Source organism: the organism of the source record quoted next, unplaced genomic scaffold (genome assembly GCF_019419815.1).
Source record: "Pyrus x bretschneideri cultivar Hongxiangsu unplaced genomic scaffold, Pyrus_bretschneideri_v1 Contig42, whole genome shotgun sequence".
Classification (NCBI taxonomy): Eukaryota; Viridiplantae; Streptophyta; class Magnoliopsida; order Rosales; family Rosaceae; genus Pyrus; species Pyrus x bretschneideri.
Genome location: NW_025999746.1, coordinates 1,436,693 through 1,450,365, shown reverse-complemented (window position 1 = coordinate 1,450,365; position 13,673 = coordinate 1,436,693). Strand labels below are relative to the sequence as shown.

At 36.7% G+C, this 13,673-nt stretch overlaps 1 protein-coding gene across 1 annotated transcript; it reads left to right on the top strand.

Moving 5' to 3' along the window:
- The first annotated feature begins 852 nt into the window (after window positions 1-852).
- On the top strand, window positions 853-1,749 carry LOC103938179 (RING-H2 finger protein ATL22-like). Its single transcript, XM_048566605.1, has 2 exons — window positions 853-1,546; window positions 1,658-1,749. The coding sequence occupies exons 1-2, from the start codon at window positions 853-855 to the stop codon at window positions 1,747-1,749; spliced, it is 786 nt and encodes a 261-aa protein (XP_048422562.1).
- The last annotated feature ends 11,924 nt before the right edge of the window (window positions 1,750-13,673 follow it).

Sequence of the window (13,673 nt, the reverse complement as noted above, 5' to 3'; positions counted from 1 at the left end):
CCAACGGATTGTGGGCGGGCAAAACCTAAGGCGACGAAACCTCATTTTGTCCGACTAATTTCTTTCGTCTGGAAAAGATATTTTTTTGTAGTGCTAAAAATGAATGGTTTTGGGATTACATTGTGAAGTAGATCAAAAAGTGATTACTATCTTATTAACTTCCTAATTGGTTAGTTGTGTCAACTTACGAGTTCCAAAGTGTTTGCCGTTTAATTTAATATATATGCACTGCATAAGTTGTTGGTTTGATTTATAATTTATGGAGGTAGATTCTCTGCCCTCCACTTTCTGTGCTCTCTTGTGCTCTCCTATTTTGTGTGGTGACGGTTAAGGTACGTCAACCTTTTATATTACTATTCATTTTTGTCTTATTATCTCTATAAAAAAACAATATAAAATGTTCACGTGACTTAACCAGTGACCACACAAGACAAGAAGATACGGAAAGTGAGAGGGCAGAGAATCTGCCTCCATAATTTATGGCGCTAGGTGTAAGAAAAAGTACATTTCGTCTTGAATCAGAGCTATATTTTAGCATATATAACAAGTATTTTGGTGTATACTGAGGAATGAAAAAGTAAGAAGAATAAGAGATGAGAGGAAAGATGTACCCGTACACCTTGGGCAACACGAGTAGTCTATTGTGTATTCTTAATTTGGTTTTCGTTGCAGTTCTCTTATCTTATATGATTGTCAGCAAAGGATATACATCTGGTGGGAGATAAAGACATGATAATTAAAATATTACAATGATTGCTATTTAAATTTAAACAATGCAGTGAAAGAGATGATTGAAAATAATTATTTGGCCTTATCGATTGACTTTATATTATGTCAGTCATAGGTCGGTCAATGGCCATTACGTACGACCAAAATATTGATATAGTTTTCCCGTCTATCCTATGGCTCACTCATCACATGGCTACCTTAGAAATCTGTAACTTCTTGATCTTTTTCCTGTTCTTCCTCTTCCATCCTCATAGCGCTAGCACCACATGCGGTGGCTCAACCTGCCCTGATGGCGGCCCGTTGGTTCGTTTCCCTTTCCAGCTAACAAACCACCAAGCCAAAAGTAATTGTGGGTATCCAGGGTATGATCTCTCATGTAACAACAGAAGTCAAACCACTCTCACTCTTCCATCTTTTGGGGACTTCACTGTCCAAACCATCAACTACATGATACAAGTGGTGTCGATCAGCGACCCCGATAACTGTCTTCCTAAACGTTATCTCCACCATGAAACCAGTCTTGTGGAAAATTCACCCTTCTTCCACTTTACTTTCAGCAGCCTGGTGAACTACACGTTCCTCAACTGTTCCTCCTCTGAAGTACGCAGCTTGCCTTCAGGAATCATCTCTTGCCTCAGCACTGAGTACCACAAGGTCATTGCTTTACGTACAAGTTGGCTTTTGCCACCCAATCCAATACCATTGCCTCTTTGCTCTGTGATTTCGACAACTTTGGCTCCGAGTTTATTTGATTGGGATAACCATGACATCGAGTTGACATGGAAGGTGCCTGATTGTCGTTCTTGTGAAGCAGGAGGTCAGGTTTGTGAGTTAAAGAAAGGAAAACGTTTGCAAATCCGATGCTACGGTATGATGCATATAGGATTTTTTTTTTCCTGGCATAATTGTTTCTGTATACGTTTATCAGTGAATTTGGATATTAATAACATTGATTCTTGCCTGAATGTTCCATTATATCCACAGCCCAGCAACATAAACATATACCCGATATTTAGATGATAGTAAAACTAAGGAGAACTTAGGTTCTCATCCCTATTTTTTTTACTTCATTGATTAAGACCTTATTCATTTGAATTTTTAATCAATGTCCTTAAGTTTTAATAATGTCATTAATTATGTCAATAATAAAATATTTACATGTGAAGATAATTAAATTTATTTATTTTCAATTAAATTGTATTTCTAAGTATATTCATTTAATGTTAGAAACGTTACATTTGGTATATTTATATTTATGGCTAAACTTTGTATCATATATTTCTATTTTTAATTTTAATTTGTACCCATTTATTTTTTTTTATTTGTGCCCCTTAAGCTTTTATTTATACTCATAATTTTTTAACCTTTTATTCGTGCCCGTAATTTATTTATAATGTACCCATTTTTACTTAAAAATGTACCACTTTGTTAAATGCAAAATGTACTCATTTTTTTGTTTTGTAAGTACCATTCATTTTATGTAAAATCTACCCATTTTTTAATGTAAAATCTATTTATTTATTTTTTAAAATCTAAAATGTACCCATTGTTTTTATTTATATATAAAATGCACCTCTTGTTTTTTTTTTTTTTGTACATATAAAATGAACCCATTTAATCTATATAAAATGTGTCCCTTATTTTTTGTATAAAATGTACCAATTGTTTGTATGTGAAATGCATCCACATTTTTATATAAACGTACCAATTATATATATACACACACATATATATAATGTACCCAAATTTTATTATATAAATGTATTCATATTATAAAAATAAAAAGAATTCTACCCATAAGCAATTTTTTTTTGGTTGAAATCCATAAGCAAATTTCAATAATTAAATTGGTGGTGTAAATAAAAGCAAAATAATGGTTTAAGTCTTTATTGATATTATTACATCTTTTTTATTATTATGTCATTTATGTGGAGAGGGACTTCAATCTAAAATCTAAAATGCATAAGATTTGAATCTATAACAGTTAAGGATCAGGGACTGCAACTAAACTATCCCTAAAACTAATCTAATGCAGTTCAATATATGTTGCAGTTGGAGTCTCTTCAGATCCCTCAAAATCTAAAAAGCACGGCATAATGATGGGTGTGGGAATTCCTGTGCTTTTGTTAAGCATTTGGCTTGGACTTCATTGTTGTGGCAGAATGATGGAGGTCAGTGGTCGGAACAACCATCCCATCGTAGAATTATCTACCGTAACCAATCGGCTACCTCCCGCAATCACAACCGGCCTTGACAGTCCGACCATCGAATCATATCCCAAAACTCAACTTGGTGAGAGATTGGAATTGCCCAAGCCTAATGACAACACGTGCCCAATATGCTTGTGTCAGTACCAGTCCATGGAAACATTAAGGACCATACCTGATTGCGACCATTACTTCCATGCTAATTGTATAGATGAATGGCTTAAGTTGAATGCAACGTGCCCGCTTTGTCGAAATCCACAGGAGAGATAATAGTACCATAAGTCATTTTGTGTTTCAGCTACCATGTATCGATCGGTATACTACGTTAAGTTAAAAGGTTTATTTGATGATCATTTTATTTTTGTGCCTGAAAAATGGGAAAATTATATGGTGAAAAAGATAGAGGAGAAATTATAGAGAATTAATGATGATAGAAAATTAACGAGTGGTGAATTTGTCCCACCGCTCTACCCATTATGTTTCGGCTTCAAACTTTTTGCTCTCCTCTAGTGTAAATTAAAGTTGTAAATTCACTTGTATTTAAAAAGAAAGAGAGGAGAGTTAATAAAAAAAACTTGAAATGAATTTTGGTTTTTGGTTTATAACTTTCTTTTGTTCAACCCATCTTTATAACTTTTTTCAATACAATCATTTAGTCATCTCTGAAAGAAAATAATAATCAAATCATAGATCATCTAGTCCTATTTGCATACTAATATAGAACCGCCTATTTATTTCTGTTTGGGCCCAAAACAACACTTTGGACTGAGCCTGGAATTGCTCTCGGTCCAATAAGGAACATCGAGAATATTCTCTACCATAGGCCAAGCCCAGAAGAGTTCGGCTGAGTCTTATCAGAATGTTGTTTCTGCCTAGATAAAGGTAAAGTAGTCGAATCCTAATACAATAGGGATTCTTCAGTAGCTAAAAGCTTTTGAATCAGAAAAGATGCCGAAAGTCAAGGGTTGAATCTGAATGACTAAAAAGTTTGGTTCAGAATCCTACAGGAGTTAGGATTGGTCGATGCCAAATTAGATTAGGATTGAGAACTCTAGTCTTAGTAAAATTCTAGTTCGGTTATTGGGGAGATCGCTACTATAAACTGAGAGGAGGGTGCATTATTCAAAGCCCTTCCAATTCAACACACAAATGCCTTGCACAAACCTCTCAAACATCTTGAGATTGTTAATTTCTTTTTCCCCGCCAACACATCTTCAGTTTGGATAAACAACACTGTGGAGGCAATCGGCAACATCTTCAGTTTAGATAAACAACACTAGAGTCGTATAATTAGGAGACCGAGGAGAACCTTCAGTTTAGATAAACAACATTGCTTCGAGACCAACTAGTTATGTATCTAAGTCTTGGTTAACAAGGATTTTCGAGTCCTTATTAGAAGAGGTCATCTCATCAACCTTCTCGGCGAAATGAGGTGTTACCAGGTTACTATATTCGACACACTGAAAACCGAATTTGATATTGAACTTCACAGAACTAGCAGCCTTGTCTTCAGGCTCTAGAACCCTAAGGCCGAGACGCGTTCCTTCCTCAACCACAGTTGCGAGATCACGAAGTCAGTTAATAGCACACCCAATGCCACATCAACATATTTTACTTCCCGATTAAACTCGGCTGATGAGTTGGCAGGCCTAGCATTAAGGACGTAGTTAGCTTATTAATTACTCAGCCTACGCGCCATGTAGGCTAAGTAGTTTTTAAGGCCAACATTTTGGCACGCCCAGTGGGGCCCAGTACTAAAGCTATGAAGTTCATGACCATTAAAACACGGTCAATAAAAAAGAAAACAACTATGGGTAAGTCAACCACCAGTTTAGCACTTATAGCTTAAAGTTCAATACAAAGTAACTTGTCACTGGTGTAGGATCCTCCTGGTGCCATGACACCTGAAGCCACAGGCACGGCGTGCCGAGATAAGGAAATTAATCTCGGCAGTCAAAATCATGATGCCATGGTCTTCACCTAGACAACTAAGATGGCAAAAGATAGTTTTATTGAAGGTTTCGTAAAGGATTGAGACGACGACGATGAGACATATGGTCCACCATCTAAATCTTTTCTCCGACGACGATTGGAAAAACAAGTTTGGCAGTTTGAGCAAATGTTTGGCTAAAGATGAAAAGCGTACTTGAATTAGTACATGATAATAATGCGTTGAATAACAAGTTGCTTGAAATTCTAGTTAACAAAGCTCACAAGAACGAGCCAGTCAATCAATCTAGGTAGTGTTTTATCAAGAATGTTTCTTTGGCAGAAGAAAGGTTGTCACCGATATCGGTCAAGATAGAATTCACTTGGCCTAGGATAATCGACCTCGAGAAAACATACGGTGAACCAAGCACTAGTTCGGCCTAATTAGGCCAAAGGATAGAAGCAACACTAGTGGATATGGTTGAAGTCCAGAAGATGATCAATTTGGCCGATTCGACCTTCAAAAGGGGGCTAAAATTCCCAAAGTTTATTCATCCATATCTAACCTTTGTACAAAAGTTTGAATATCCTCGAGGATTCAAGATCCCAGATTTTAGTCTCTTCACTGGGGAATCGTCGTTGTCCTCATTCGAACATGTAGCCAGATTCACTTCCCAATATGGAAATGTCAACAATGATTTTTATAAACTACGATTGTTTAATTTCTCATTGACAAGCATAGCGTTTGCGTGGTACATTAACCTTTCACCGAACTCTATACAAAACTGGGAAGAGCTGGTTGAGAAATTCCTTGAATAATTTTGCCAACTAGGAATGGAAGTGTCAGTCTCCTCTTTAGCTAAGATGGCCCAATCATCTGATGAGTCACCAATGGAATTCCTTACCTGGATAAAATCGGCCAGGAACTGGTGACGAGTACTCCTTCCCGAGGTGGAATTTGTTAGGCTTGCCCATAATGGCCTAGATGTAGAATACAAGAAGAAATTCTTTGGGGGAAACCTTCAAGATATGTATAAGTTGGCTCAACACGTCAAGCAATATGATTATTTGCTCAAAGAAGAAAATATCTCGAAAACCCCAACCTGTGGGACAATCTATAAGAACCCAACGGTAAGATATGTATCAGCTGGGGGTGATGAGTCCCAATATGTCAGCATAAACACAGCAGAGATAGTGATCGACAACCCTTATGTATGCAAGGTACGGGCTCATGCTAGTTCTAAAGATATCAAAACGCACTTGGCCATTGTTGAAGCAGCTGTCAAAACATTAAAGGTATATACTTTTGATATCACCAAGGCTGATGTTATCTTTGTCCAGCTACTACTTGCAAACATCATTTAGCTTTGGCCAGGGCAAGACATTCCTAAGGCCAAAGATTTAAAAGGAAAAACATACTACAAGTATCACAATTCAAACAAACACAAGACGAATAACTGCGTCGTGTTCCGTGATGCTATTCAAAGCTGGATTGATAATGGAAAACTAAAGTTCCTAGAAAAGACATAGATGTTGGTCGATGCTGATCATTTCCCTTCGGTAACAATATGCATGATAGGTGCCAATTTGCCGAAGGATAAGAAAAAAGGAAAAGCTGAGTACATCCCGACCTATCACGTCCTAAAAAAGAATCCTTAATCGTGCCTAAAAATCAAATTTTCAACTGAAAATGACCCTATAGTTTCTTCTTGAATCTAGTGTATGCCAAACCAGCATCTAACTCTAGTGCCGATAGGATTAAGTGCCCAATAATCTTGTGTAGTAGGTGCCAGTCAGAAATCATCATAGCCAAGCCAAGACCATAGAAACCATTGACCAAACCCACATCAATGGTTTCGGCGAAATCTCAACCAGTGCTCAGTTCGGGACAATGCCAGCAAAGGGTTTTTGATAGACTCGGCCCTCAACAACAAAATTACCAACCGCCTTCAGCTAGATGACGCATTGATTTCGATGGGCCATTTTATGATGAAGATTACTATGTACACAACTATGGAAGTTCAAGTTCATCCATGACCCAATGAACTTTCAAACAACCTGAGCCACGCGACCATCGGTGGCATAGTTATAATATTCTTGCCAACACATATACCGTTCTGTTTAAATCCCAGACACATCGCCAATATAGGATAGAATGCATGGCTCGTTGGCGAATAGCTTAAGAAGTTTCAATCACAAAATGGTAGCCTAAAGAGACCTCAAGAAAAGAGGATAATCGACAACCTCCGACAATCATAACCGACTTACTCCGAGGGAAGAAAGTAATTGATTGTGATTTTAAAACTGAGATTGAAGAATATGAGAAACGAATCAAACTTATCCTTCAGCCTGGATAAATGAAAACTCGTATCAAGCATTTCAAGAAGAAGGCCAAAAGCAAACCTCCTCTACTACCGCCACGGGAACCATTGATTAAAGTCAAAAGGAATCTCCATCCGCATTTTTTTTTTTTGAGGCTCTAGAATACATGCTGGAATTTCACAAACATAATTTAGCCAACGACTTATATGGCCTCTCAAAGGCATGTCAGGAGTCTCTCAAAGGCATGTCAGGAGTCTCTCAACGACTTATATGGCCTCTCAAAGGCATGTCAGAATTTAGCTCTTTTATATTCATGTGCCCAATACTAATTCATTGGCGTATGAGTACATACTATGACAAAAAAGCTTATGTGTAAGTAATACTACCCACCTATATACAGGGTATATAATATGAATAGAAAAAAGGTAATGCTAGGGAGACTAAATTTGTAAATTTAATTTGCAAACCAAATGATGTGTCACCAATAGAAATAAACATGTTAATCAACACTTAACTACTAATCTAATCATTAACATCTACATTATTGGTTACAAATTTTGATTTAGAAATTTGATCTCTGTAGCATCACCTTGTGATTATTTTATTTTTTTGATGTTCTTTTTCTAGTCTTCACCTAATTGTCATCAAAGCATAACCCTTCACTTCCTATTTTCTCTCCTAACTTCCTTCCATCTACTAAACCCTTTTTTTCTTTTTAATTTTTTTTATTCAACACAAATAATGTGTGGGCTACATTATATATAATAATAAAATTATATAAAATGCTGATTTGGAAAGAAGTCAAAGGACTTCAATCAAAAGTTAAAAGACACAAGGTTTCAATCAAGAAATGTTATCGGGAACCTATTTTTTTCAATTTTTAAAATAGCATAAAAGTGCCAAATGTGTTTACAAATAACACTTCTAAAGAAAGATTTTGCTATCTCCTTTAGGGATGCTCCTAATGAAGTCAATCAAAGAGGATCGTTAGGTTCTTTGTTGCATCTCCTCATCTGCTTAGCTTATAGAATCACAATGTGTTCAAAATACATGTATAAGCATAACATCAACTGGCCAAAACTGTACTTCTATATATATACTCAGTTTCATCCCTTTAGGCCTTCAACAATTGGGCAAAAAGTTTGAGCGTATAATTCTTCTTTTTGAGTTCAATATATTAAACTTATAAGTGTAATACATCTACAATTAATGACAAAGAAAAAAGAAGTAACCAATCATAAGATAAAGAAAAATAAGTATATGAGTCTCACATTTAATATATAAAACTCACTCATATCAAACTCAAGTTAGCTGATTCTTATATATACACATCACACTCATATAAACTATGGAGTGGAATATTTTTGTTGTAAAATTTTTTTGTCAAAATTGTTTTTCTTTTGAGTGTTTTTATTTAAACACCACCACCATCTAAGTTCACTCCATTATTTAAGCTTAACTTTTTTTTTAAATTTTAATTGTGTAAAAGGACAAAAGAAGACATATTACTAAAAACTTGTAAGATAATATTTCTATTCACCCCACAAACCCTATTTTTTCTCACAACAAAAAAGATTCTATCATTCATCTTCTTTCCCCTAAGAATGGGGTGTCGGTATAAATCCACCGATTTTGGAGTTAAATTGATTTATATTGAGTCTTATATGAATTTCTATTGACTTTAATTGGTATTTCAATAGATTTAGACGAACTCTCATAGATTTTAATTTTGATCGTTAAAGCATCTAAAGTGTTAAATCTTAACCATGGCTTTTGTGTTTAGTAGTTAAATGATCAGAGGGATGAGCAAACTTTTTTATTGTTCAATTAAGTTGGAAGACTTAGATTCAGTTGTTGTTGAATGATTGGAAAGATGAAGGAATGGGCAAACTATCTATATCCCCATGGAGAAACACTAACCACATTTCATAATGTTGTTATCATTCACAGGACGTTTTGAAAGAAACCTTGCGCCATATGATGTGCATCATATTGCACTATTTCATTCATCTCATAATGCTTCATTTCCCACTTGTAACACAGCAGGGTTACCTTGGGCAGTGTAAGAACGACAGGTCCAAACACACTTCAGTAAAGAATTTGACCTGGATTGTTATTTTGGTTGTCCAATCAATTATACGTTGTCACTTAATCAACGGAACACAGTTCGATATCGTCGCTTTTCATTTATATCGGTAGCTACCATATAAGTGAATACATCATCGATGGTGATCTCATTTCAATTCCATTTAGCCCATCCAAACTAGTATACTGGACCAAGAACTTCAAGTCTCGGGAGTAATACGGATTAATCTCATGAGATGGAAATGATTTGAGACAGCGATCGAGTTTAAATTCATTGTTCTACTGTGTCTTCCTCTTCTAAGGAAGTGAATCTTATGAACCGAGTGATCTATCATGCTCTAGCCAAGACAGATTGATTGGCTATCCGCTGGTGTACCAGATCGTCTAACAGGGCCGTCAAAACCATCCAATAGAGGCGGCACACCCTCCAAGGATGTTGACTCGACATCCGCTAAGTACTTCTATCCTTGCAGGCATGTTTGCAACTAGTATATGATCTCATCGCTTTAGCTAGATTAGAGGAATGCGTATGGAGCAACATTCTGAAAGCTAGAATTTATCACATTTGCTTCTCACACTTGTGCGATATGGGGATCGAGATGAGATATAGTGGGCAACGTCCATGCAAATTTACGTCGTTCTACAGGAACGTTGATGTTCTTATCTCCCCCTAATGGCGGGAAGATTATCTCATTAAAATGACAACTTGTAAATGAGCGGTAAAGAGATTGCATGCAAGGGCTCTAAGAAAGCTAGTGTGAAGGAGAATCAATATCGACAAAGATTCACATCTTTCTTTGAGGACCCATGTTGGTACGTTATGGCGGTGCAACTTAGCACATGGATGCACACCTAAATGCATAAATACGAAAAACATCAAGTTCGTACCCAGTAACCAACTGTAACGTCAAATAGGTTAAGTGGCAATGGGCCTCAAGACGGACCAACATAACTACGTACAAGATTGCTAAGCCCTAGGCAGAAACTGAAAACTTGGTACGTTTACCAAAATCTGGATGATCATTTAAATTGCGCTTCATGATCGCTAAGCGAGGCTATTTGGGGTGAAGAAAGGAATTCGGTGTTCAATTATAAACCCAAGATACATGCAATACTTTATCGAAAACCATCGATATAAACTCTCCGGTATTATCCAGTATCCCGAACTTTAAGGGATAAGTAGGGTGGTGAACCCTTAATCGGCCAGGAGGTCTAGCAGTAATGTGTGTGGACAAACATTTGACCAGTTTGTTGATTCATCAACCAAAACCATAAGTATTTATATAGTCCGCTTTTTGGTTGTATTAGTCCACATATATTCCCTTGAATCCACTGTGAAAAGAGAGTCGTTTCGTATCTTTGCGAGGAGTGATATAGAAATCAAATTTCTCAATGAGTAGGCTTTGGCAAAATGTGCTTGTAGGCACAAGATCCTTACTTTAGGTAAGGAGATACGTTGTAACATCATTGTTCGACCTAAATGTCCCAAAAGGTCGTGCCAAAACAAGTAAACTGCTCGAATTACCCAGCTCTAAGCAGGCCACATGTGGCATGTTCCCAATTGGGAGACAATCTATTGGCCCCAAGTCAAAGCTTCAGGCTCATTTTTGGAGGTGGTGCAAAGATATTTCACTCTATTTTTTTTTTCCAGTGGTTTCATTTATAATCATTGTTCTCTCGAATATCCTTAAAAACTCAATGATATGGAGAATTTAAGGTCCCTTAAATGGTTCTTCAGTACCATTCATACAATGAGGAGTGTGCTAATGCTCTTAATCAAGTTGGATAGACCTAAAGTCGTTGCTAGAGATGTGATTTAGGTGTAAAGTTAGTGTGCATAGTATCACATTCATCCAGACAACTAACTTCCCCACATTCTAACCTAATCACGTGTTTAATTGAATGTGGTCACATGTATACAAGAAACATAATTCAATTAACTCGTATTCGAGGACAATATCAATAAGATTATCCATAAGTAAAACATACACCAAACTTGAATCCAAGAACATGGGAAAATGTTCACAAAGTAAATGATTTACTAAGGGGATTCGGCCAATAAGGCCATCCATGTCAAAATTTTGCTCTTTCAGCTGTGTTCGGTGGAGCAAAATTAGTCTCACATATTAACTGCTAGAATGGTACTCCTTAACAACATTAGTAGGGGCACGAACAGGTGACCAATGATTTCTTCCATCGAGATGGAAGTAGATTCTGCAGGGTTAAGGTTGGGAAATATTATCCCTTATTATTAAAGTTTTAGGTCTTAGGTACCAAGGATCATGTTTCAGGCATGATGTCATACCTTGGCAGGCCCTGATTCTACCATATGTTGTAAAACAAGCTCGAAATTGGATTATGAGATAGACAAACCCCGAATTGGGTTCGTTAGGCTCCAACCGAAGCTGGAGGGGTCTATTTGGTAGGTCTCTACCGAAGCAGAAAAGTACTATTCGGTGCACCCCTGCCAAAGCAGGGCACCACCATTCAGTAGGCTTTGACCGAACTGGGTTGAGACATTCGGTAGACTCCAGCCAAACTGAGTCTATATCATTCTCTCACGTTTGCGGTAGTAATCAGATTCGAGAATTTGGTAAACTTTTGCTTTCTACACTGTTGCTTCAGGAGCGAGTTAGAAACATGGAAGGACGAGAAAAGTATTCTCTAGTCAAAATTCGATCGGATTTATAAACTTCAGAATTGTACTCATTCATGGATGTAGTCATGGCGTGTGTCAGGCAATGTCTTGTACCCCACATAAAGTGATTTCTATTAGAAACGTCCAAATAAAGGAAGTCAAACTTGTGATGGTTCGACAATCCATTGAATTTGGAAGGAACAAGATTGTGATTGGTGTTATAGGAATGAATCATCCATAAGCATCAGAGTTAGAACATTGATTTCTAAGACATGGTTTTCATGAAAAAAACGTCAGGTTTTCATAGGTGTATTGTTTTATGAAAACTTCGGGTTTGAAATGCACTAAATTTGAAACTACATGTTCAATTTAGTTTATGAACGTTTAGTTCATAAAAGTGAGGTTTCTGTAAGAGCACAGAATGCAATATGCTGATTTAAGTGTAGTGGATTTGAGTTGCTTTAGGAACTCAAGTGTGAGTGCTTCGAGACTACGAAGTGAGTCAACGGTTCAAAGAAGAGAAATAAAATATTAAATCGTTAATGTCCAAAAGTGGGCTTCAGGCCAATAATTTTGGATGTCATGTCAGATTAATAGACTGCTGGTCACTTTTAATTAATTCAATAGATCGAGACCATTCATGATCGATCGTAGAAGCAAAAAATAATAATAATACCGTTCGGGTTAAAATTATTTAAAATGCCAAAAATTAGCATTGAATTCAAAAAGCCATAGCACGATAACATTGGGCTTGGGTGCCGTAAGTAAGGCACCAAAAATATGGGTGCAGGCTAAAAAAAAAAAAAAAAAACAAGCCAAAAATAGCTTTGGGCAGAGAAAATGAGGCAACCCAACATTGGATTACTAGCTGCTGCTTTAGACAAGCTTCTATAGCCTCAGTCTGCGGGCTAGGCTCAGACAGGTTGCAAAAGCAGCCCAATAGGGCGGCTTGCAGCAAAGATAGGCCGGGAAAAGGGGTAGCCCAACAGCATTAGGTTGCTAGCTGTGTAACCCACGGTTGGTATGCGGGCCAAAACAATCAAAAGCAACATGCTTGTGATATGGGGGCCAAGGGATGTAGGTCCGTCAGGTAAGAAAAGCCCAGCGTGTGGACCTTAGTTTCGTGCACATAAAAACCCAAAAAAAGGGAGCTACTATCTTGTCTTGGCTTCAAGCCAGCTAGGCGTGGCTCAACGATTTTCCTTTTCTTTTTTCTTTTTTTTTCAAAATCTAGAGTTTGAAAAACCCTAATTGCTTATATTTTATTTCGATTCTTTGACTCACAAATTCCACATAGCGATTTAATTGTGTAATGCATGAAACAAATATATATATATATATTGACAAATATATGAACATATACAATATATATATATCAGAAGGAAAATATAAACATAGGGGGATTCATCCATCATGGGGAAGTTTTTCATGCTTCAAGGTCGTTTCTAATATCTTACTTTATTTTAAGCATACCTGATTGGCAGAAAACAACAAAAGCCTTTGAATTTGTAGAAGATCCACATCGGAAAGTCAGAATTGCATCTCCAATGCGTTGTATCACGTTCAACATAGAAAAATTAAATTGAATCAATAGCATGTAGATCAATTCAAAATAATAAATTAATCATAAAAAAATGATTAAAACGTAATACTCCCCATATTGAAGATCAAACTCTCTTTGGCATGTAGGATCAAGAGCTTGCTGATAACGTTTTATATGTATAATTTACTGAACAATTATGGAGGCCAGAGAGATAGGGAAG